Below are 21,651 nucleotides of genomic sequence, written 5' to 3' on the forward strand. Positions count from 1 at the left end.
TTCAATTACATTTATTTCCACGTTGTGTAAAGTCTGCTTAAAGAGGGTTGGTTCATATTCGAACCGTAAATATGCCTTCATTAAGATGATCTTTCACCAACAAAATATTTACTTTAATATTTATATATTTTATACGTATTTTCCAAAGATTTCGATTTTATTTGTTAAAAAATTGTATTTTCAAATTGACGATACAACGGTCGTAATTCGGGTTTTATATTTTTATCCATTGCAAAATTATATGAATAGTTTGAACGGTCGTGATTCCTGTTTAAACTCTTATCAAGTGCAAGATTTTGTGAAGAATTGGAACGATCGCGATTACTCTTATCTAGTGTAAGAATTTTGTGAAAAGTGTGAAATTTTGTGAATATTATAAGGAGAGTTGTAGTGTTGAAATGATTATGGAAATTAAAAATAACGATATCAAGAAGTATTTACGGTAAGTCTTTAAAATTTGAATTATATTTTATGAGAAATTACTTGATAAATATATTTACATATTTAATACGTATTAAATTTTATTCTAGTATTATTAGTGGTTTTCATGCCTATTTTTACATGAATTTTGTTTTGCAAATCGGATTGATCTAACCTTTACTTAAGTATTTTCTTTGAGTTATATTAAATATGTACTTAAAAAATGAATTGTACACATATAAAGGGACCGGTGTGAAGACTTCTAATTTGAAATTGATGTCGGATGTTGTTTGTTTATCAAACAATGGCGATACATTATTGCCGAATCTGTTGCCATCACTTTGACAAACTGTTATTAAAAGATAAACTTTGGGTTGAAGGTTCAACCTTCTTGATTACCGGAATACTTGGTGCTATATTTTTGTACTGCGATAATTACGCGCGCTTACTGGAAAATAGAATTTTAAACCTATGTAAACAAAATGGGGATGTTCAAGTCTCAATCACTGCGGCAGTAGCTCAAGGCATCATATTCGGTGCAAAAATATTGCGATATAAGTGCAGAAAAACAACACTCAATATTGCTGCAGTTATTGCTTGCTCGAACGTCGCTAATTTTTCAAGTTAGAAATGGAAATTTTTGTTGGCATGTAAAATCCAATTTTTTTTTTTTTGTATTTTGTTTCAACACTTCGAAATAAGTTGCATAGAAGAAAAAATTTAGATTGTGTAAAACGCTTGCAATGATGGGAATTTCATATTTATTACTGATTACTGGAGAAAGGAATGAAAGTAGGGGGGTGTTCGAGTCTCAATCGCTGCGACGCGGCAGGAACGCAAGGCGTATTCGACGCAAAAATCTACTCGATTTTCAAGCCAATTTTCAAATAAAATATTCGTTAGCTTTTGAGTTATAGAAAGCAAAAACAAAAAATGTACGTATTTATTCTGGCACAGTGTGGTGCAACTTTCATATAATTATAAAATAGATCCGAATAGAATACATTTCCGAATCGAGATACAAGATGGAGCCCAGGTCGGAATTACTATCAGAAACAAAAAGTTCAAAGAGATTCATATTTTTTAATAGTTTATCTTCTAATTATCTTTCCCCTTAATAAATATTTCGTAACAGAATTTATTTATTTTATCTTGTAAATTGAGAAAAATAAGAATTACAACCCATTAACGAAATGCAAGGATAGATAAAAGTGCTATTTTAGAAATATATTCCAAGAAATACCAAAATGAGACTCCTGACTAACAGAATAACTAAATTACGATTGTGACAATTATACCATTTTCAAACCGAAAATTTAAAAGATTAGATTACATTTAAGCATTTCATAACCCATCAGTGTTCTTACTGCCGTTGGAAAGATTAAAAAACAGCTGTTTTTGGCATTCAAGAGTTCACATCGCTCAATATTTATGAAAATAAAAAATTGTCATATAGTATTTTGTAATAAAAGCGGTATTCTTTGAAATATTTTCCATATTGTGGAAATAATGGAATCATTTTTTCATTTGCAAAGTCGATTTTCAGGTGAAATTAGATTCATTGCTGTTAAAAAAAATTTGTTTACATTTTTTCCCTTTGTAGTGTTTAAATTAGCTGTGATAATGTAATAGATTTCCAATGCTGCCAAACAAATGACACAAAATCAGAGTCGCACAGAGAGATTTAGCGTGGATCAGTTTCAAATCATTCCGATGAAGTGATTTTGAACTGTCATTTTTGTATGGCGAAATCTTGATAAATTTATAAGATTAGTGGGATAAATCACTCAGCAGCCGAAATCGTGTGATTAAGTGTCGGTCTGAACATATTATTAGAGACATGAGACAATCGTCTCAAGCAGAAAACCGATGTTAATAACATTTATAAGTATTAAAGACAATATTATATGTATATAAAAGCGAAGTTACTTTTATTGTTTAAAATTTCAATAAAACTTTTAAGGGGTCAGATTAAAAAGCCAAAAAGCCCTTTTTTTTAAATAAAATGTTTAAGTTTATTTATCCCAAATTTTGTACCCATATTATGGTATCCTTTAACTATATTTTAGGACTGTTGGAAAGGAACTACAGCTGATCTCCTGGAGCTCCTTTTAAAAAAGAAGTTGTGCGGTGACTAGTTTATCTCTGAACGTGATCCTTTGATATTAAAAACAAAATAGATTTCGTTAAAGTAACGTTAAATCTGGTAAAGAAAATTTGAGGAATAAGCAAAATAAAGGTTTTTTTACAAAATGGCAGTTTAAAAAAAAAAACTATTTCTGACAAAAATTTCCACCTTAAATTGTTTATGCAAATAATATTTACCAGTGAGAAAAAATTCCTTTTAAATAATTAAAAATTATATTTAAGAAGCTCATGTTAAATTATTTTAGTTTAATTTAACCGTTTTCGTGGAAGGTAAAGGTAAATGCATTGTACATTGTCAAAGAAGAAATGCCGGTAGGCAACAAAGTCTCCTCGTTTGATCGCAGTGTGACACGCTCTTCGATTAATCCAAATTACCATATCTTATATATGTATAATATTATTTATTCTTAATACAGAAATGTAAAATAGGTATTATTAATTTTTCGGGTCATGCATTGGGAATTGTTGTTTTGGTTCTTTTCATTTATTATAATAATTTTTAATAATCGAAATTGATAATGATACTAAGGTTTACAGGTTACGAAGCAACTCTATGTACCATGGCAACCCAAGAGAGTTCTTAGGTGTATTTTGTGATTTTTGTGTTTTCTAGTCGAAAATATTAGTTTTGTAATAATAATAATTATTTTCGTAAAAGTAATTAAATAATATGATGATAATTATTAAAAATCCAATTGCGATAGCTTTCTACAACATCGTATAAATTAACTTAACACATAAATTGTCGATGCTCAGGACGCGTATGTGCCTACCGATTTCAGTGCATTGGAAAAATCTGTTGTAAGTAGTTTGTGGGTTCAAAAACTAGAAAAAGGTATAATAAAAACATGCATTTAAATAAATATACACAACTATGTGCATTATTTCGTGTTAAATATATATGAGACATATAGAGTAACTCAAAGGATTGTATTTAAAGGGGTCAGTAAGTCCAATTTCGACATGGCTTTGATTTTTAAACAATTTATATTCATGACAGTTGTAATTCATTGCAGTTCTTTATACCTAAACCATCAATGTCCTAGATTAAATCCCAAAAAAATATACATCAACGATCTCAAGATAGTATTATTAATGCTGTCAGCAAAATTTCTGGTTAGTGACGGCCCCTTACCTTGATATCAGGTAAGTTAATTAAATATAATCTGTTTAAAATATAATTCACACATTTTAAAGCATTCATCTAGATATCAAGATGCCTATTAAAATTTTGAACAGTACACGAAAATACCTGCCAGTTTTTATAAGTTATTCTATAATAAATGAATAAAAATGTTTGCAGTTGCAATTTGTGAACGTCTTTTCATTCCTAAATTGTTATAAAATTATTTCTTATGAATGTACTGACTTTTTTTTTATCATATAATTCAATATTATTGTCATTGTTACACAGGTGAAGATGAAGTGAAATTCATACGAAGTCAGAAAAAATATGCCCAGTTAGTTTATAACGGATTCATATACAACAAGAAGTTAACTCAGGCAAATGGACAAACTACATGGCGGTGCGTAGATCTGTTAAAGTTACGTTGCAAAGCTGTCGTCATTACGAAAAAGAATAAATTAGTTGCTGCGCGACGTTCCCACAATCATGAGGATCATGTACAACGTATAGGTCAACGGCCTTTATATAAAATAGAGGAAGATCTCAGCGAGTATATCGAAATTAAACCTGAAGACCCGAAACTTGAAGAATTCATGAATGTTTCCAACATCGAGATCTGTGCACAGAAAAGTGGCAAAGAGTTTAAACTATTTGTCCCGACACCAGCAGTACGAGCAGCCACAACAGTTTGGCCTAATTATCAACCAGAATAAAATTACGTCTAATTGTAACTAAATTTTAAATAAAGCCTATACGGTAAATAAAACCTAAAAAAAATAAGTTACTGTGGTATATATAAGAATATTCATAATTATTATTCTTAGAATTTTTTTCATATACTTATACTAAAATCATATTTTGACGTAAATATTTGTATTTTCTGATTTCTTTTGTTGCAGATACAGAATTAATGTTTATTGTCAGTCCCTGGGCTACACCTTGTTTAGTGCTACGCAACTTTATGTATAACTGCCACAGTCGGAAAAATAGCAAGGAATACTGGCGTTGCCATAATTACTCAAAGAAAGTACAATCAGAACGGTGCCGTGCTCGTTGTGTGCTGGAAGATGGAAAATTAAAGTCTGAAACTGGTGGATTGCATAATCATCCGCCTCACACAGAAAAAATCGAAAAGATGATTGAACGAAACCGTATGGTTGAACTTAACAATGGTGGAGGGAACGGTCTAGGTTATAATATAAGCAGAGGAAGTGTTGAACTAAAACCAAATCGTCGGACTTATCACTTGCCCATACGAGTGCAACAAGAAGCGGGAGATGAGCTCATCGAAACATCAATTATGTTAATAAATAATAAATTTGACACCTAGTTTTTATGTTGTATTGATATTATCCACATAAAATATAGAGTTACATATTCAGGTTAAATTGAGAACAACTAAGATTTGATTCATATAATATCCTATGAAATTGAGACTAATTTTGTTGGTTATTTAATAATAAGAAAATAGTAACGCAAATATTTAACAAAGTTATAAATAAATTACAGACACGTCGCCAAGGCTAGGAGATAACGAAGCTTTCGAAGAACCTTGTGATAACGATGTGGCTCAGAATCGAGTGAACTATCGTTCAAGTTTAAAAGGAACTTACCAACTAGTATTGGATGGTTTTCCTTATTCACGGCATCGAATACGTGGCTGCACAATTTACTGGCGCTGTGTTCAATTTCGTCCCTTAAAGTGTGTATAAAACAGTATAAACTATAATTGCTCACATTGAAATGTATGCATTTATATATTTTCATACATTTAAAATTACAGATGTAGAGCAAGAGTTCGAACTAACCCTGCCGGAGATCGTGTTTCGATTGTGGACGAATCCCACAATCATCCTATCCTTCGAGAGCGACGTAAAAAAGGCACACTTAAGTATGTTTATGAGCAACGCAAGCTGGAGCGTAGTTGCAATTTTAAATAGCAATATCCGTGGTGTGAATAATTTTCATAAATGCAAAAAGCATAAAAACGTTCGTTGTTCGTTACTAAACTTAATCTGTTGTTTCTTTAAGAGAGTGTGAGAATAATATAAACATATTCAGTTATTTTAAGCGACGGCAATTAAAGTGTTTTCATACCCAAAATTTATTACGCTCATATCATATAATATTCAATATTTTCATATTTTAGCGACATCTTCCATCTCTAACATGTACGCAGGAATTGTTACGCCTCTAAAGTATAATTACAGAGGTCAATTAGTCTACAATGGTTACACATATTCGATGCATTCGGAGAACGGTAACACTTGTGTAGTTCACTGGCGGTGTTCGGCGTACTCAAAATTTCGTTGTCGTGCAAATATAAAAACTCGTGGCAAAATGGTAGTCTCTCTGCGTGGTATACATACACATCCTGCAAAAAATCCACTTAGTTGTAGCCCCATAATATTCAAGCAGGTTTAATGTGCACTTTTGCGTACAGCAACGTATTTTCATGAAATAAAGTTTAAAATAACAGCAATAAAATATGTGTATTTTACTTTAACACTTTCCAACTAGTGATAAATCTATTTTTTATATCATTAATATTTATTATTGTCTTTTCAGTTAAAAAGCGAACTATGATTTCTCAAGTTGTAATGCCACAACAACATCAACAATCGAAGCAAAAAAACACTTTAGATAAAAAGCCATACAAATCTTTGACGATATATACAGTTGATGGTATGCCTGTCGTTAAATCATCATATTCGGAAATTAAAACTGGCGAAACAATTTTGAAAACGTCGGGGAATAACCATCACTTAACTAAAATTGGTAAGCCCCGTATGTTTGGAAAGTGTGTTACTTGCTTGAAGAGAACACATAAAAACCATGCAGCTCTCTCCAAAATCACCACGTATTGTCCACAGTGTCCCGGTGGTGTTTGGATGTGTGAAGATTGTTTTGATAAAGCTCATTAGATAATTTTGAAATAAAATTATTTTTCTATTTTCAATAAATCTTAAAATATTCCCATATATTTTTATTTATTCACTATTCTTGCAACTCTTGCTCACTAATATTAGAAAATAGTAACTGTCTGAAATATATCAATGTATTACTTTTAGAAATATCTATCGGAAAACCAGAATAATTTTCTAATCTATTCCGTAGTGTTTAATAATATCACAATACCATTATCTATCCATTGATAATGACAAAACAAAGTTGTAGCGGTTAACTAAACTTCGGTAGGATGGTAAAGTTCAAATTGATTGTCATCGAAGTCATGAAACCGGAGGCACAGAAACGTGTAGTTTCGACGGGGTCGGATCAAAAGCAGAGTGACGTTAGCTGGGTGGGATTCGTTGTACAGAGGACCAGGTAACAGATGGGAGTAGATAACGGATGCAACAACAGACGGGTGTCTATTTAAAATTTAACGGCTTTGATGACAAAATTTTTACCATCAACCGTGGAAAATTGAAAATATATCCACATTTGTTGCAATTTTGCTATAATGAAATACATATATCCGTTTTTTTTTTTTTTTTGTAATTATTCGTCGAAAATACGTTTTCAACAAGGATTGCAAACACTTTTTCTCATATTAGCTGTATTAATTTGTATTCTACAGCTTGTTTTAACGAATCTAATTTGGAGAGACATTGGGCAGAAATATGTGTTCGATAGTAGACTTATTATCTTTTTCCATTTTTCGTGGATATTTTTTTTGTATAAAAGAATGATTGTGTTTAGCATGGAGCACCTCGAGTTGCGAATTTTTTGTTGTACGTACTCTTGCCCTGCATTTGGTGGTAGATCGTGTAGAACAAATCCACTTAATACCTTTGGAATTTTCCATGAACTTGACATATTGATAGCCTCCATATACGAGTTTAACGGATTTCCTTTGTCCAGCTGTGAAGTAAAAGTTTTGACTGCCAGCTTTAGGTATTGCAATGGGTACTAAAATGAAAAATACACAAGTTTAAAATGAATTAGTTGTAGGAAAATTTTGTTTGCTTGGTTTAATGATGTTGCACCTGAGCGGCAAAACTTGTAAAAAAAAAACTTATTTGCTATAAAGTAGTTATAGATTTTATTCAAAAAGCTATTTTAAATCGGCTTTAGAAAAAAGCAATATTTTTATATACTCAATATAGTACATTTCCTTCAAAATTTTAAAGTTAAAGTTGGAGTAATTGTATGTTTACATACGCATATATGTATATTCCAGAAATTATTTTTTTAAATCTTTTTTTATGACGACATTAGGTTCTTCTATTTCCGTAACATCTGCTACGATTTCTTCATATTTTAAGTGCATTCCTAATTCCGATACATCGATTGGGTCCGTGGTTGTGACTCCTACCGCATCTACGCTTGAACTTTCTGTTATCGCCACTTTTTTATCCTTCTTTGGTTGTGCACTGACAATCGGTGGTATCCTACGTGTACGCTTTTTACGTCGTACGATTTCTTCATGCGTATGGTAGCGGTTAAGTGGCATAACTATGTCATTAATAGTATAGACACGTGAACGACATTTTTGGTTCCACCATTGATTACAACGCCAAAATTTCTTTTCCTCGCCAGTGGCTAATTTCAAAATTTTCTCAAAGATGAATGGTTGGCCGCCATATATGAGCTGCACCCGTCCTCTTGATGTGGCCGAATAAATAGCAACACTGCCTTCTGGAGGTGAGGTAAAAAAATAAATAAAAATATAATTATTAGTGGAAATTGACAATTATCAAAAATAATTAAAATACATATAAATAAACTCTAAAAAGAAATACAACTTTAAGAACATACAATTTTCTGAATGTTTATTATTTATATTTGTAGTTTCTTATTTTATTTTAATTAAGGTTTAAAGTGATCTTTTCAACTTCTTCAGCACGCGCAGAGAGGGTTCATGATTGTGTTCAGGTTTGGTAAGGCATACTCTGAACAGACCATTTGGTTGTTTCGTTGTTGTGATGCGAGCGTTGCATGGCTTCATACCGACACGTCGACTGCGACAATTCCAATACGTTGTATTACCACATACATTATTTTTGGCATATGTAAAGTGGTTGAAACACAACAAAGATTTACCCCGTTGTCCTGGTATAAAACAAAGATTCATTTTCTTTTGAGTTAGAACCAATGATGATATTTTTTCTTCTCTACCGTCATCTTTATTCTCTGTATTCGTTCCGGCTGCAAAAAGGCTCGCTAAGTTTAAGGATGACTTGTTATCTGCAAAGAATTGAATAGTGGTTATTGGGATGCCTTTAACTGTTTACTGTTACATGTACTTAAGGTCATTCTGATTTTTTTTTTTTGGCAAAATTAATATATATCTACAATGAATGAGTTTTTGATAATTGACTTCTTTATTTTGTACTATTTATCAACTTGGTTTTTCTTTCAAATTAACGTGGCAGCATTTTATCAAATTGCGGCGGAAGAAGGGATACATTTGTTATGGGCGGTAGATAGAGCGCTCGTAATTGCATTGGCTGGAATTGCTGTAAGGGCTGTAATTGAGGCAAACATTGCAAAGAGCTAATAGGACGAGTTGGTTCTAGGTATTGTGCATCATCCGTTATTTCATGCTCCCGTTTCGGTTGATGTGTTAAAAGATTTTGTTTTTGCATCAATTCCAATTCAGCAGTTGTGTACATTGGTTTATGTGTATGTTTCGCTGACGTTACATGGATTACATCCCCGGATAATGTGTGTTTTGTTACAAGTCTGGCACGACATTTGGCCTTATGATACATAGAGCATTTCCAATCTCGAGAAAGTCGTCCGTCTCGAACTTTTTCATTCGGGGTATATGTATTATATTCATGTAGCACGAGATGAGTTCCTCGACGTGAGCGTATATATCGCACCGGAAGATTGTTGTCTGCTAAAATAAAACAATATAGATGTTACAATAAAGGTAGAAAAGAGATGTGTTACAAATGTTGATGTATTAGTGTTTGATTTTGTATTTTATTCTATTTATGTATATCAGTTTATTTGGTAGGATGATGCCACAAAGCAGTCTTATAGATATCTTATTACAAGTTAAATAGACCAAACTTATTTATTTACTTCATTATTACTTTCTCTTAAAATTTTGCTGTTCTACTGTGTGATTATGTTTCCGCCGTAAAATTAAAGCCAATGTATCCTTGCGTATAACAGCACGAGCGCGACATTTGTTACGAAAATTTGCACACTTCAAATAATATTTGCTCGGAGACTGTGATCCGATTACAAAACGAAAGTTTTCTATAGTTGTATATTTCGTACCGATGACGAGAGCATTTTTAATTGAAAAAGCTGAAAACAAAAATGCATAAATACATATTTGTATTAGAAATTCAGTGTTCAGTGTTGAAAATCCTTCTAATATAAATGGACTAAGAAAAATTAAATATATATCACATAAAACAAATTGTATGAATTTCATTATTGAAACTTCTTTTTAAAAAGTATTTCACTTTGATTTATTTCTTAATGTACCCAAATACATCACTTTTTATACATATTATATATAAAACAACTTACCTTCAAATAATTGGTGAATGATTATGACATCTTTGACTAAGTTTAATACTACTTTGACCTGCTGTGATGCAGCGCGCTGGACAACGTAATGTATGGCTACTATTTTTACTGCACACCCAGTTTATTGTGGAATTATACCTTCTTTCCGCTGTATACATATACCCATGATAAAGTAGATTGAGGCCACCACGTCTGTTTCGTTTAAATTGAAAATTTGTTGCTATCCAAGATCTGTTAACACCTGTAAGGTTTTAAGTATGTTAGTCACAGCAATTAGAAGATCAATGTCTCCAATACACATAACACGTTCCAACACCGCTTATTGCTAACATACTAAATTTATTTTCAAGTATTCACTAATAATTACACATATTTATAAATGGTTATGATCTCCACGCAACGATGCAATCTGATCACATTTCGTAATGACACGCGCGGTGCATTTTGTATATTTGCATCGCAGTTTTACACATTCCCAATAACAAACATCCTTTATTCGACGATTCAATGTGTATGGCTTGCCGTTGATAGTTAGCAAATTGTTCCCGCGAACACTTCTGGTAAAGCATACATCCAGATCCTCATACTTTTGTTTGCGCTGTTGCAATTTGTTAATTTCCGCACAAAATAAGCCATTTGAAGTATTAACTGGTCCATATTCTGAAAAAAGCAAACGAATTTCCATTTACATATGTAGCAAAACTTATCCAAATCTTACATATAAAATAATCTTAATATACAATATTCAAAAATTTTACAATTTTGTGTTTTTATTATTGTCAAAACATTTCTATAACATTCATCAAATATCTTTTTTCATGAATTGTGATATAGAAAGCTGCAAAAAAATGTTCCAGCAAACATTTCTAAAACAATATTTAGGACGCTTTAGCAATCAACGTAAATAAGTAACACTGTACTCTAAAAAATACAATTCAATATCAACAACATATTAAACGAAAGATTTACACGTTTGAAAAATCTAAGTACTATTATTTTTAACTTTAATATTTTCAGTTTTAGTAATACATTTCACATCTTATTCTTTAAACACGCAACTTTTTCGGATGCACTATAACAAATAATCATGGCATCGCTGACATTTAGAGTTGCCAAATTTAAAAAACCAATGTTTCCAAGCTTTATTAAATTTTACTTAAGAACCATTATAGGGGTAAGTGCAGAGAATGATTTTTAATTTGTTGTACTTCTGTGTTAAAATATATCATATATATAGTAATTTAAAAGTCATAATAGGTTAAATTTGCCAGCATATTCCCAATTTGAAAATACGTTTTTAATGCGTAGAGTAATTTTCTTATCGATAAATAAAAGGATACATCGACTTTGTCGAATATCGATAAATGAGTATTGCAACTAATTTCATGTGACAACAAATGCATTTGGACAGCTTGAGAAGTAAACTTTATTAAATTAAAAATGGTGTGCATTTAATTGAATAAACTGTTTTAATTGTGATTTTAGGCAATTATCACCAGTAACGGCCTCGAAAATAGTTGGTGAATTGAAAAACTGGAAGTGAAATGAAGTTATAAGTGTGAAGCATGGTCAAGGCCTGTACAATCAACTTGCGTGAATTACATTTAGAGGCTGTAAATGCGATAATATTTATGAAAATTTTAAATAAAATGTATATTGTGAACTTAAAAATTATAATTTAAATAAATACAATTTTAAGGTTTCATATTCCGCTGATAAATTTGTTTTTATTTATTTTCATAATTGATGCAAAAATTTTATATAAATGTTTAATCACATTATTTATATTGTGCTTATTTTACAGTCAAAAATATACATACAAATAACAACAACCAAAACAAAAAACTTACAAATAAGTCGGCAGAGGCTAAAATTCCATTGCATGCTGGCAGTAGAGTTTACGTATCCAAACATGATTTAGCTAAAATTTTTATACCGAACGCCTGCATTTATACGTCCCGGTTAAGTGAACTGGTATTTGGTTTAGATGTGTTGGAAAATATAGCACGTTCAAATGCTAAGCAACGACTTCTAATGCTTGACGAGAATTTGCTGAAATCCATAATAAGTAAATTACCATTTATATATTTTTCTTATTTAAATAACCGAAGTATTTTTGATAGCCCATGTAGTACAGGTATTCTCAATGAGAGGAGAGACCATTGACGACAACACAGTGATTTCGTTTATACAACACAAAATTAGGAACATGTCAAATGTAACACCGTCAACAGCAAGTGAACAACAGTCAAAAAATAATTCCACTTTTGAAAGCAGTTCTCAGGTCAATCCATAATAAGTTTATTGTGTTTATAATCCTTATAAAATATATAACTTTTTTTTCAAATAAAGAACAAATGTACATCTAACATTATGACATGAAACGGGTATAAATGATACATATATTATAATAACATAGTATTATGCATAATTAGACATTATAATTATAACGTATTATTTAACACTAATGCACATTTAAAATACTTTTTTTTCAGATTTGAAATATATATATGAAGACAAAAATACTACAACATATTTACAATACTCTACTACACAGCGTGGCCGTGTTATGCTTATTTATAACGGATATCGCTATGTAGAGAACCGTCAAAGTCACAAAAATATATTCTGGCGCTGTTCACGTTACGTTAAGTTTGGGTGCAGAGCGACTGTTGTCACATCAAAGCTGCATGATGATGTATCGGCTATACGGGTTACTGGTTCACCTCATACACATGATCCAGAAATGAAAACAGATAATCTTGTAGAAATTTCACCTGATTTCATTGATGAGTCAAAAGGAAGCTTGCTAAGGATGGTTTCATTACTAAGCGATCTTAAATAAAAAATTATTGAAATTAATACGGCAATCATTTATCTACGGAACAAAATGCTATTCTATTTTTGTAATATATGTATGTATTCTAAGTGCAATAGAAAATTACAATAAACACCATAAATTATTTCTGACTTATAAGCAACTAGAAAATTGATATGAAAATGCTTTCCCCAAGTTTATAAAAATTTTATGTTACATTAAAGTAAATTGAATTTTTTTTTTTGAAATTGACAAACTCTTTTATCATATACAGTAGAAAAATCTTATTTCAATTAAAATTACTAATATACTAAAATTTCCTTTGTTTCAATTTTAGTTACAAAACCAATGACATTACCAAAATTACTGGATGGGAAATTTTATAAAGACGTTCAGCCGAATAGGAAAACTTTTGGAGGAATTCAAGCAACGTGCACAACATGTTTAGGTGTAATATCAGGGACTACAAAGTCTACGGGTAACTTTCTTAGTCATATCAAAAGGCGTCACAGAGAGATACTATCAGCATGCCAGATGTATTGTCAAACAAAAGCTCCACATATGAGCACTGTTTTATCTGAGGCTTACAATAATATGTGTGACAGTATCAAAATAGAAACTGGTATCAAAGAAGTACGTAAAGACAATTTGGGTGTGCCAATGTATACAGAAGCCGGACTATCACCACACGTTCAATTTCACGGGCAACATAACACTTCATCAGCAGCATATTTATGGCATAAAGCATTGCCAGTAGTAACTCCAAGCGCTATTGCAGCTACTGCATCTATGCAATATAGAAAATTAAAGCCAAATATGCAACCGAATGGGTGTTATATTAACACTCCTCCTTAGAATAAGAATTAATACTTTTCAGAAGGATGTTAATATTTTTCAAATTATAAGCAGGTGCGAATATTTTTTATTTTATTTTAAAGGAAATAATAAATCATATAACTAGTTTATATGAAATCTTAGAATTAAAAATGCGAATCTTATGACAAAACAGCATTGATAATAATTTGTTGCGTCATACTTTTCATTTCATCAATATTAGTTAACTTGTGAAAAAAAAACCTAAATCGATATAAATTTTCTTAAGTTCGATCTAGATATCTTTCTAATTTTAAACGCCTTAAGCAAGTATTCTTAGATATATTCAATATCAAAAATCAATATTATTAATAAATAATAACATTATATGCATTTTATATTGCCGACTTTATAACATAACTTTTGAAGCGTGAAAAATCATATGTATGTATCGAAATGTATTAAAAGGCAATCACATTTTAAGTTTAATAATATATGTATGGTATATTGTGGTAAATACACCACAAAATCGATTGTCACTTTTTAAATGTTTAGCGTTTTGAATCTCACCCCCATATGCAAGTATATACTTTAAAATTATGATATATGGACTGAATTTTATTAATATAAAAATAATACATGTCTATCTAAGTATATTGTCCATAACAAATAAACTAAACATTGGTCATTTAACATTTTAAACATATTTAACTTTTCTAAGAGATCGTATTGCATTGTAATTTTCCTACATTTTGTCCTATTGAACTAAATTTCTTATAAATTAACAAACCAGCCCGTCTAGCGGTAGTAATGCGTTGACCATCACCTATATGATTGTGAACATCTTGAGGAAAATTATTTACATTTATTAATAGTTTCAAGTTAAACGCTGAATATTTACCATTTGTAACGTATAGATCATCGCCAATAGTTTTTAAACGACTTCGGCATTTTTTGGAACGATTGTGAATACATTCCCAGTATACCTTGTCACTATTTCTTCCGAAACGCTTTAAATTTGAGCGATATATAAAATCATTTATCGCCAACAGTGTGCCGCCCTTACGACTGTAAATAAACATTTGCGGACCACAGTTACGTACATGTTGCATTACTGTAAATAAATATTGGAAAAAATGTATTAGTTTACGAGTATACGCATATATCAGCCAAAGATGCTTGTCCCGTAATATATTAAAATTCAGTATATAGGCACTTATATTTTTTTTTTATTAATTATCTTCATATTCTTATGCACTGTACTACCCACTTAAGGCACTTGCTATTCAATGTCTGCATACAGAAGATTATAAAATCTATAATAAAAAAATATTTATAATTATATGTAGTTGATTCAAACGATTCGAAATTGTCGTATCATTTCTTTTTGCCTAAAAGTGCTTTTTGTAAGCGTCGCTTTATTTTTTCTCGAAAATCATTTGTGTCCGAGGAAACAGATGTATCCTCGTTTGGCTCTGCCAAAAACTCTTCCGAATTATCCAATTCCATTGTTTGCGGCTCATTTGTCTGTACTGAATCAGTTACCTGTATCTCATACTCATCGAAGGCGTCACTTTGTTCGTGCTGCTCTTGACTATCTTCATCGTCCAAATGACCATCAGGTTCAAAAGTCATTGATGTTACACTTTTATCTGTGGCTTGCATGAAATGCACATGTTCTCCGTCCAGGGGGAAGACACGTTTCTGATCAGTAACCACCCGAACTTTACATTCCTGCATATTCTCCTTATAACAACATTGAAAAATTGAATATGGACCTCTTCGGAATGTGAATCGAAAATGATGTCCTTCGTAGATAAGTTTCATGCCGCCTTTGGTAGTAGAGGCGTATAAAGCAGGTTGCCCACGACCGCGTTGTACAGCAGCTAATACTCTGTCTGCTAGACGCTCATCCTTTTTTGGTTGTTTAGGACGACGTCCACGTTTTCCTTTTAGAGGACGAGTTTCAATCCATGCCGAGTCCGACTCTAATAAATTTGCTGAAAAGTTTAAATATATTTAATATTCCAATCAAATCACATTAACGTATATAATAAAATATTAAATTATTCATGAAATAAAACAACAAAATCACTAATTGTGAGGATTAAATATAAATTTATTTATTTTTGTGTAGGATGGGTGAAATTTTGTTTGTGTCACGCGTCATTCGGTAAACGAAAAAAAATTAGGTAGGGTTGCATACGTCGTTACTTTTAATTCAGATGTTGTCGATATACAAATTAGTGTGATAACTTTTTTTTAAAGTGCTGCATAATTTAAATATCAAATTATAAGTCTATTCTAAATAGATATTCAGTTACAATACATATTTTATAATTTTTTGCAATAAGTAAATATTCTGAAGTATCACCAATATAATCCAATAATATGAGCAGTTAAAATATTCTTTTCACGGCAAACCCTAAATCGTATATTTGATGCATACCTGTACTTCGAAACGCCATTTTGAAGCGTATATTGTTTCGCAATTATTGTTTGACTATTTTCGCCGCATTTTTCGTAGCTTATAAAATAATATTGTGCATTTTATCTATATATATTTTTATAAAACTAATAATATAATTTCTGTGTTATCATCTATATAACAAGTTATTCATGAGAAAATCCATAGGGTGTGAAACTGTGTTATGTGTATTTCGTGTTAATTTTGGTGAATGGGCTCTGGTTCCTACAAGAACTATGTAACTATAAAATATAATGGAAATATTAATCAGAGTATGTGAATTTTTTGAATGGAACTTTAAGCCCATTATAAAAACGATTTACGAAAACGGCTGATAATTCCCAAATATTATCCAAGTGAGTAAAGAATAATAATAATACATATTCTAAAAGTTTCCTAGAATGAATTTAATAACCATATATAAACTTTTTATGGAGGAGTCTTCGCAGATTGTTTGTCAATTTTTTGCTTATTTTGGCGCAATATTTAACTACAAAACTATTCAAAATACAATGTTTATCATTTACAACGTGAATTTGCTCCTGAGCATAAAAACATTTGGTGTTAAGGAACTACTTACCACATACTTTTATTAAATAACAGCCACAATTATAAAATTATAAGATATATCACGTGTATGTGACATATCTGTATGTATATAGTGGTTATGCATAAAAAAGCAGCATTGTTAATTTTTTAATAATTAACGCAATTTATTCATAATATGTAATAACAAACTATATATAGTATAGTAGTCATGGAAGAATCTGAAGATTTTCTAGCATCCCATTTGGAGCATGGTTTAAGAATGTAAAATTGAAGTACAGAAAGAATTTTACAATTCTTTGTAAATAAATTAAATTCCTCTTAAAATTACGCATAGTAAGCTTTTTCGTTTCTACTTTCCATAATAGAAATTTCTAATTTTCATTAAAAAATATACATTTTAATTGAAATTTTGCTTATCACTTCATTTATCTGAATTCTTAATAATTTTAATTGATCGGCTGTCATGTCTAAATATGTTCAAAGAGTCGACCATTGAATTTCTTTAACGTAGTAGTACTATTGAAAAATTGTCCGTAATTTGCTTTAAACACTGAATATATTTCTACTTGTGATTTCGTTTTTTTTTTTCATAAAGTACATAAAGTAAGGGTAAGTAATATTGCTTTTAATTTTACCCCCCTAGAATTATACAGATCATGTTAAAGCTAAGTCTGAGTAAGGTTCAACTACCGCAATGCAAAATTGTTGTTGTTGTAGCGACAAAAATGCATAATTGGTCAAAAGATGGTGCTTAAAATGTTGTTAAAGTATCAAAATTTTGACGCTCCATAAAGTGCAAAAATTTTCGTGCTATAAGGTGATAATAACATTTAATCTAAAGATTCTGTAACATAAATATTAATAAAATAAACAAATGTCAAGCTTGCGAAACTTATACGAGAACAAATAAAAATATGTGTTGGGTATAAAACCACAATTATTAATTTTCTATTTTTTAAATCATATTTATTCAATTGTTTTTTTGACATAACTGTCAAAAATTAAATTCTATTTCAATGTGGCCAGTCAGTTGCGATCAAAATTATTCTTCACGTAATGCCGAACCCCGCACCAACATCTTATCGGGCAATACAGGGCTTCGCTTGTTATTTATGTGCAGTGTTGCTGTTTACTTTCTATATATTTTGGGTTCTTGCGCCGTTGAAGCATCTGGGGTTTAAAAATTTTCCATACAAATATTTAGTATTATGCATGATCAATGTGGTGTCGTATCTTTTGGTTATGATTTATTATGTTTTTTATCCTGCAATTAATTTGGCAATGACCCCGAACGTCGATGAAATATCGGCAATCATAGACGCAAAACTATTAACACGTAACAATGAATTGGAAAATGTAATTAATTGGAACACAATAAAATATTTAGAAAATGTGCAACGACAACAATCGAAGGAAATATCGTTAGAAAACAAAATTATGGAAAATTGTCGTTGCTGTAAGGAAGCGCAACACGAGGTGAATGTGACCACAACAATACCAACGCTGTATCACATCGACGTGGCTGAAATTAATCGTTTAGTATATGATTAGCTTATAATTAAAGAATGTCACTAGCCGTAGAGTAAACATATGTTTTTAGTTATGTACGTACATACACATAAAATTTGTAATAAATAATAGGAGAAACATATTTGATTTTGAAACTAGGCTACGGTTTTGTTTTATTCGGTATAAGTTTGTTTCTTTACGTACATGCACATGTTTAAATAAGGGTATTTGGTTTCAGATACAAATATTGAGTACGACGTCGCTGATTTGGAATTCATCTTTAGTCAACGGGGATATCCATTAATTGTGCTCAACAATTACTTATACCGAAAGAATCGTGGACGTTATTGGCGCTGCATACGTTGCACGAAGCATAAGTGTAGAGCTCGTCTAATTGTCTCACCGAAACGTTATGTACGTTTGTACGGCATGCACACGCATGCCAATGAATCGGAGAAAATCGAGTGCGGACGTAGAATTTGCAATGAATTGAACACAATCTGCCTTAAAGAACTTGACTTAGGTTCAAAGCTCTCCGGTCGACAGCCACATTATAATACAGATGATTCAAACTATGCAAGCACGCCACCAGATGATTGTCTTCGGCGTGACGAAAACGTGGAACCGGAACTAAACATGACAATGCAGTAGCAATACGTTGATGATAGTTCACAATTTCAACTAAACTAAAAATAAATCTTAATTTTATAAGAAATATAATTATTTGCTGTTTTTTTCACTGTAAAATATATTGCTTTTACTATTTAAAAAAATTCGTAACGATGCCTAATAAATTGTAATATTAATTTTAACGTAAATTCCAGGGAGTTCGGATTGCAGAGATGCTGAAAACGAATCACAGAAAAGAGATGCCGTTATATATACCATGCCTTTTCCATTAGGTGTATGGTTGGAAAACCAAGAGGTATTATACATGCGCAATCAAAAACAAGGTTATAATCTAATTTTCAACGGGTTCATGTATAAAAAGGAAGCTAGTTTTCGTTCGACGATAAACTGGATTTGTTCCAGAGGTAATGGGAGGCGGGTATCGGATAACAAATGTACCGCCCGCTGCATTACAAAGTGGGATGGCTCCATTAAATTGGGCAAACATCCACACAATCACCCGCCCAAGTTTACGCCTGAAACGATGCCATCGAAGGCGTTATCAAGAGCAGAATTTGCTTTGACATTATAAGTCAAGCAGTGCATTCATCAAAATTTTACAGTTAATATGTGCTCCATACATATGCATACTTACATATGTATATACTCGTCTATTCCTACACATCTAAGTATTATCGTATGGCCGTTAAAATGAAAATAATTGTAGAAAATTAAAGTTTAAAAAATGTACGTATTTAATTAGCTTTTTAAAGTAATAAATCACTTAGTAAGAAAATAAGATATCTCTCTCAAATATTAGTATATAACAAAGATAAAATACAAAATAGTATGTAAGATTTTCACGGTTACTTTATGTTAATAAGCCCTAAATGTACTATTCCAAATAATTTATAAGCGAAACTTTATTGTATATTTGGGAAAGTTTTTCTGCACTGTATTAGTTCAAGCTAAGTTCAAATATTTTGAATTAAATAATAAATAATATATTTTAATTGCTAGCATTTTATCTTTCTTCTTTTAGCCATTATTATCACGGAAAACCAATTTAGGTATCTCATATTGAGGGGAGTAAAATACAAATTATTACGTTCAAGAGCATACAATAGTCATTGGTATTGCATAACGCCTAATTGTCCCGCCAATATAACCATTGACGAACTGAAAGGTGGTCTTGTCTTGATTGGAGGATCCCATACTCCTGCTTGTCGGAAGAAGTACTCGTCTTGCAATCATGTTTGAAATATTTATAACTTAACAAAGAAAGAAATAAGCAAATTATTTAAAATAAAGAAACAGTAGTTCGCAAAAATCATATTTAATTGAAGCTAGCTTTTACGTAAAATATGATTTATTTTATTTTATATAAAATTCACGCATATATTGTTATAGTTTTGTACAATTCTCTCTTACACCTGAACTAATGCACGATTTTACAACTATTTCACTTTCAGATAAAGATATATATGAAGAGGAGATCTATTTACAACCAACAATTCTACATGAGCCAACTGAACGGGCCCCTGCACAACAACTGCATACACATAACGCCTTTGAGGGTCCCGTTTTTGTGGTGAGCAAATATGGTACAAGGCAACTAGTGCTGAAGCAGCACACATTCAATAGACACGTTAGCCGTGAAGAGGTCACCTATTGGCGCTGTAGCCAATTCGCTGTATTACGCTGTCGTGCGCGTATCAAGACAAAAGGCAACACATTAACGGTGTTGAATAGTGAACATAATCACGAGGTTATTACAAAAGCTCGAAAGTATGGATCACTGAAAGCAGCTGCAGCGGCGGCAGCTGCAATGACATCTAATAATACTACTCCGGTTGCTGGCAAGGTAAACCTTACCAACACTGGCGATACGATAACATATTGTAAAGGCACATATACCTTAACCAGTGGCAGAAGAGAAACGAATATTTCGGACTAAAAATATATGTATTATTGTAGGTGTATTAACGCCATTCATTAAGGTTAATTCTGAATTTATGAAGTTCTTCTTCAGTTTATTTTACAATTAGTACATAAAATAACAATAATAAGAATACTATTAATGACAACAATATGCTAACGACATTCAAGCAATAAAATTATTTAAAAAAACTTAAATTTATGGATAACTTTATCTGTTCCGCATAATAAACTATGCAGCATTACTGTACTTATACATATTTGATAATTATGAAGTTTATTTGATTTTAAGCAAAAAGATATAAGATTTTGCTAATCGAACTTTTTCGTTTTATTTGTCTTATTTTGTTACAGGCCGAACAGCTAACTACTTTTCCTATATAACGGGATTTCGTGGTAGCCGCAAATTGAAGGTGGGCGACTATAGCTTTACGCGCAACAAATCGTCCGGTTCGAAAACGTACTGGTCCTGCGCACGCGCCGGTATACACAAGTGCAAAGCGCGCGTTGTGACGATAGATGAGGATTGCCGACACGATGTTATAGTCAAATGCGAGCAACATAATCACCCGCCATTTTAAGCCAATCGCAAAATGGAATAAAATACATATTTTGTATTTTCACTTATATGGATATTTTAGTTGAACTGAATTAATTTATTTTATTTTAATTTCATTAGTGAAGTATGCAAATAAATTTAAAACAAAATATATGAATACTATCTTTGAACGAGAAAAAAAAAAAACATTTATGTCAAAA

At 31.3% G+C, this 21,651-nt stretch overlaps 5 protein-coding genes across 36 annotated transcripts in view; 2 read left to right on the forward strand and 3 right to left on the reverse strand.

The window, feature by feature from the left end:
* Positions 1–21,651, forward strand: part of LOC108969824 (modifier of mdg4-like) — a 32,551-nt gene that overhangs the window by 2,064 nt on the left and 8,836 nt on the right. The window contains exons 5-7 of one of the 29 annotated variants that reach the window (XM_018934765.1): positions 11,994–12,257; positions 12,313–12,473; positions 12,685–12,776. The exons of 11 other annotated variants lie outside the window; for them this stretch is intronic. In XM_018934765.1, the coding sequence (XP_018790310.1) occupies positions 11,994–12,257; positions 12,313–12,473; positions 12,685–12,690 (431 nt within the window). In that variant the 3' untranslated portion in view covers positions 12,691–12,776. Of the gene's footprint in view, positions 1–3,982; positions 4,451–4,593; positions 5,090–5,203; positions 5,397–5,477; positions 5,775–6,262; positions 6,676–11,993; positions 12,258–12,312; positions 12,474–12,684; positions 13,167–13,344; positions 14,369–18,583; positions 19,047–19,169; positions 19,974–19,996; positions 20,190–20,426; positions 21,025–21,246; positions 21,530–21,651 lie in introns of those variants that run through there. 17 more of the 29 variants (XR_001993428.1, XM_018934763.1, XM_018934768.1 and 14 more) reach the window with 17 other exon arrangements.
* On the reverse strand, positions 8,453–9,051 carry LOC108969828. Its single transcript, XM_018934791.1, has 2 exons — positions 8,944–9,051; positions 8,453–8,884 (listed from the first exon to the last, which is right to left on the reverse strand). The coding sequence occupies exons 1-2, from the start codon at positions 8,951–8,953 to the stop codon at positions 8,514–8,516; spliced, it is 381 nt and encodes a 126-aa protein (XP_018790336.1). The 5' UTR covers positions 8,954–9,051; the 3' UTR covers positions 8,453–8,513.
* LOC108969830 lies at positions 8,999–9,829 on the reverse strand. Of its 3 annotated transcripts, none has more exons than XM_018934793.1 (2): positions 9,731–9,829; positions 8,999–9,539 (listed from the first exon to the last, which is right to left on the reverse strand). In XM_018934793.1, exon 2 carries the CDS (start codon positions 9,409–9,411, stop codon positions 9,061–9,063), a length of 351 nt encoding a protein of 116 aa, XP_018790338.1. In that variant the 5' UTR covers positions 9,412–9,539; positions 9,731–9,829; the 3' UTR covers positions 8,999–9,060. The 3 variants fall into 3 exon arrangements, with proteins under 3 accessions (XP_018790338.1, XP_018790337.1, XP_018790339.1); XM_018934792.1 differs by having other exon boundaries at positions 8,999–9,542; XM_018934794.1 differs by having other exon boundaries at positions 9,742–9,827.
* On the reverse strand, positions 14,418–15,451 carry LOC108969831. 2 transcript variants are annotated; one of them, XM_018934795.1, is made up of 3 exons: positions 15,366–15,451; positions 14,722–14,934; positions 14,418–14,664 (listed from the first exon to the last, which is right to left on the reverse strand). In XM_018934795.1, the coding sequence occupies exons 2-3, from the start codon at positions 14,930–14,932 to the stop codon at positions 14,537–14,539; spliced, it is 339 nt and encodes a 112-aa protein (XP_018790340.1). In that variant the 5' UTR covers positions 14,933–14,934; positions 15,366–15,451; the 3' UTR covers positions 14,418–14,536. The 2 variants fall into 2 exon arrangements, with proteins under 2 accessions (XP_018790340.1, XP_018790342.1); XM_018934797.1 differs by lacking the exon at positions 15,366–15,451 and having other exon boundaries at positions 14,418–14,646; positions 14,722–15,182.
* LOC108969827 lies at positions 16,670–18,506 on the forward strand. The gene has a single exon (XM_018934790.1). The coding sequence runs from the start codon at positions 17,893–17,895 to the stop codon at positions 18,385–18,387; it is 495 nt and encodes a 164-aa protein (XP_018790335.1). The 5' UTR covers positions 16,670–17,892; the 3' UTR covers positions 18,388–18,506.

Source organism: Bactrocera latifrons, unplaced genomic scaffold, assembly GCF_001853355.1.
Source record: "Bactrocera latifrons isolate USDA-ARS-PBARC rearing strain unplaced genomic scaffold, ASM185335v1 scaffold_267, whole genome shotgun sequence".
NCBI classification, from domain to species: domain Eukaryota; kingdom Metazoa; phylum Arthropoda; class Insecta; order Diptera; family Tephritidae; genus Bactrocera; species Bactrocera latifrons.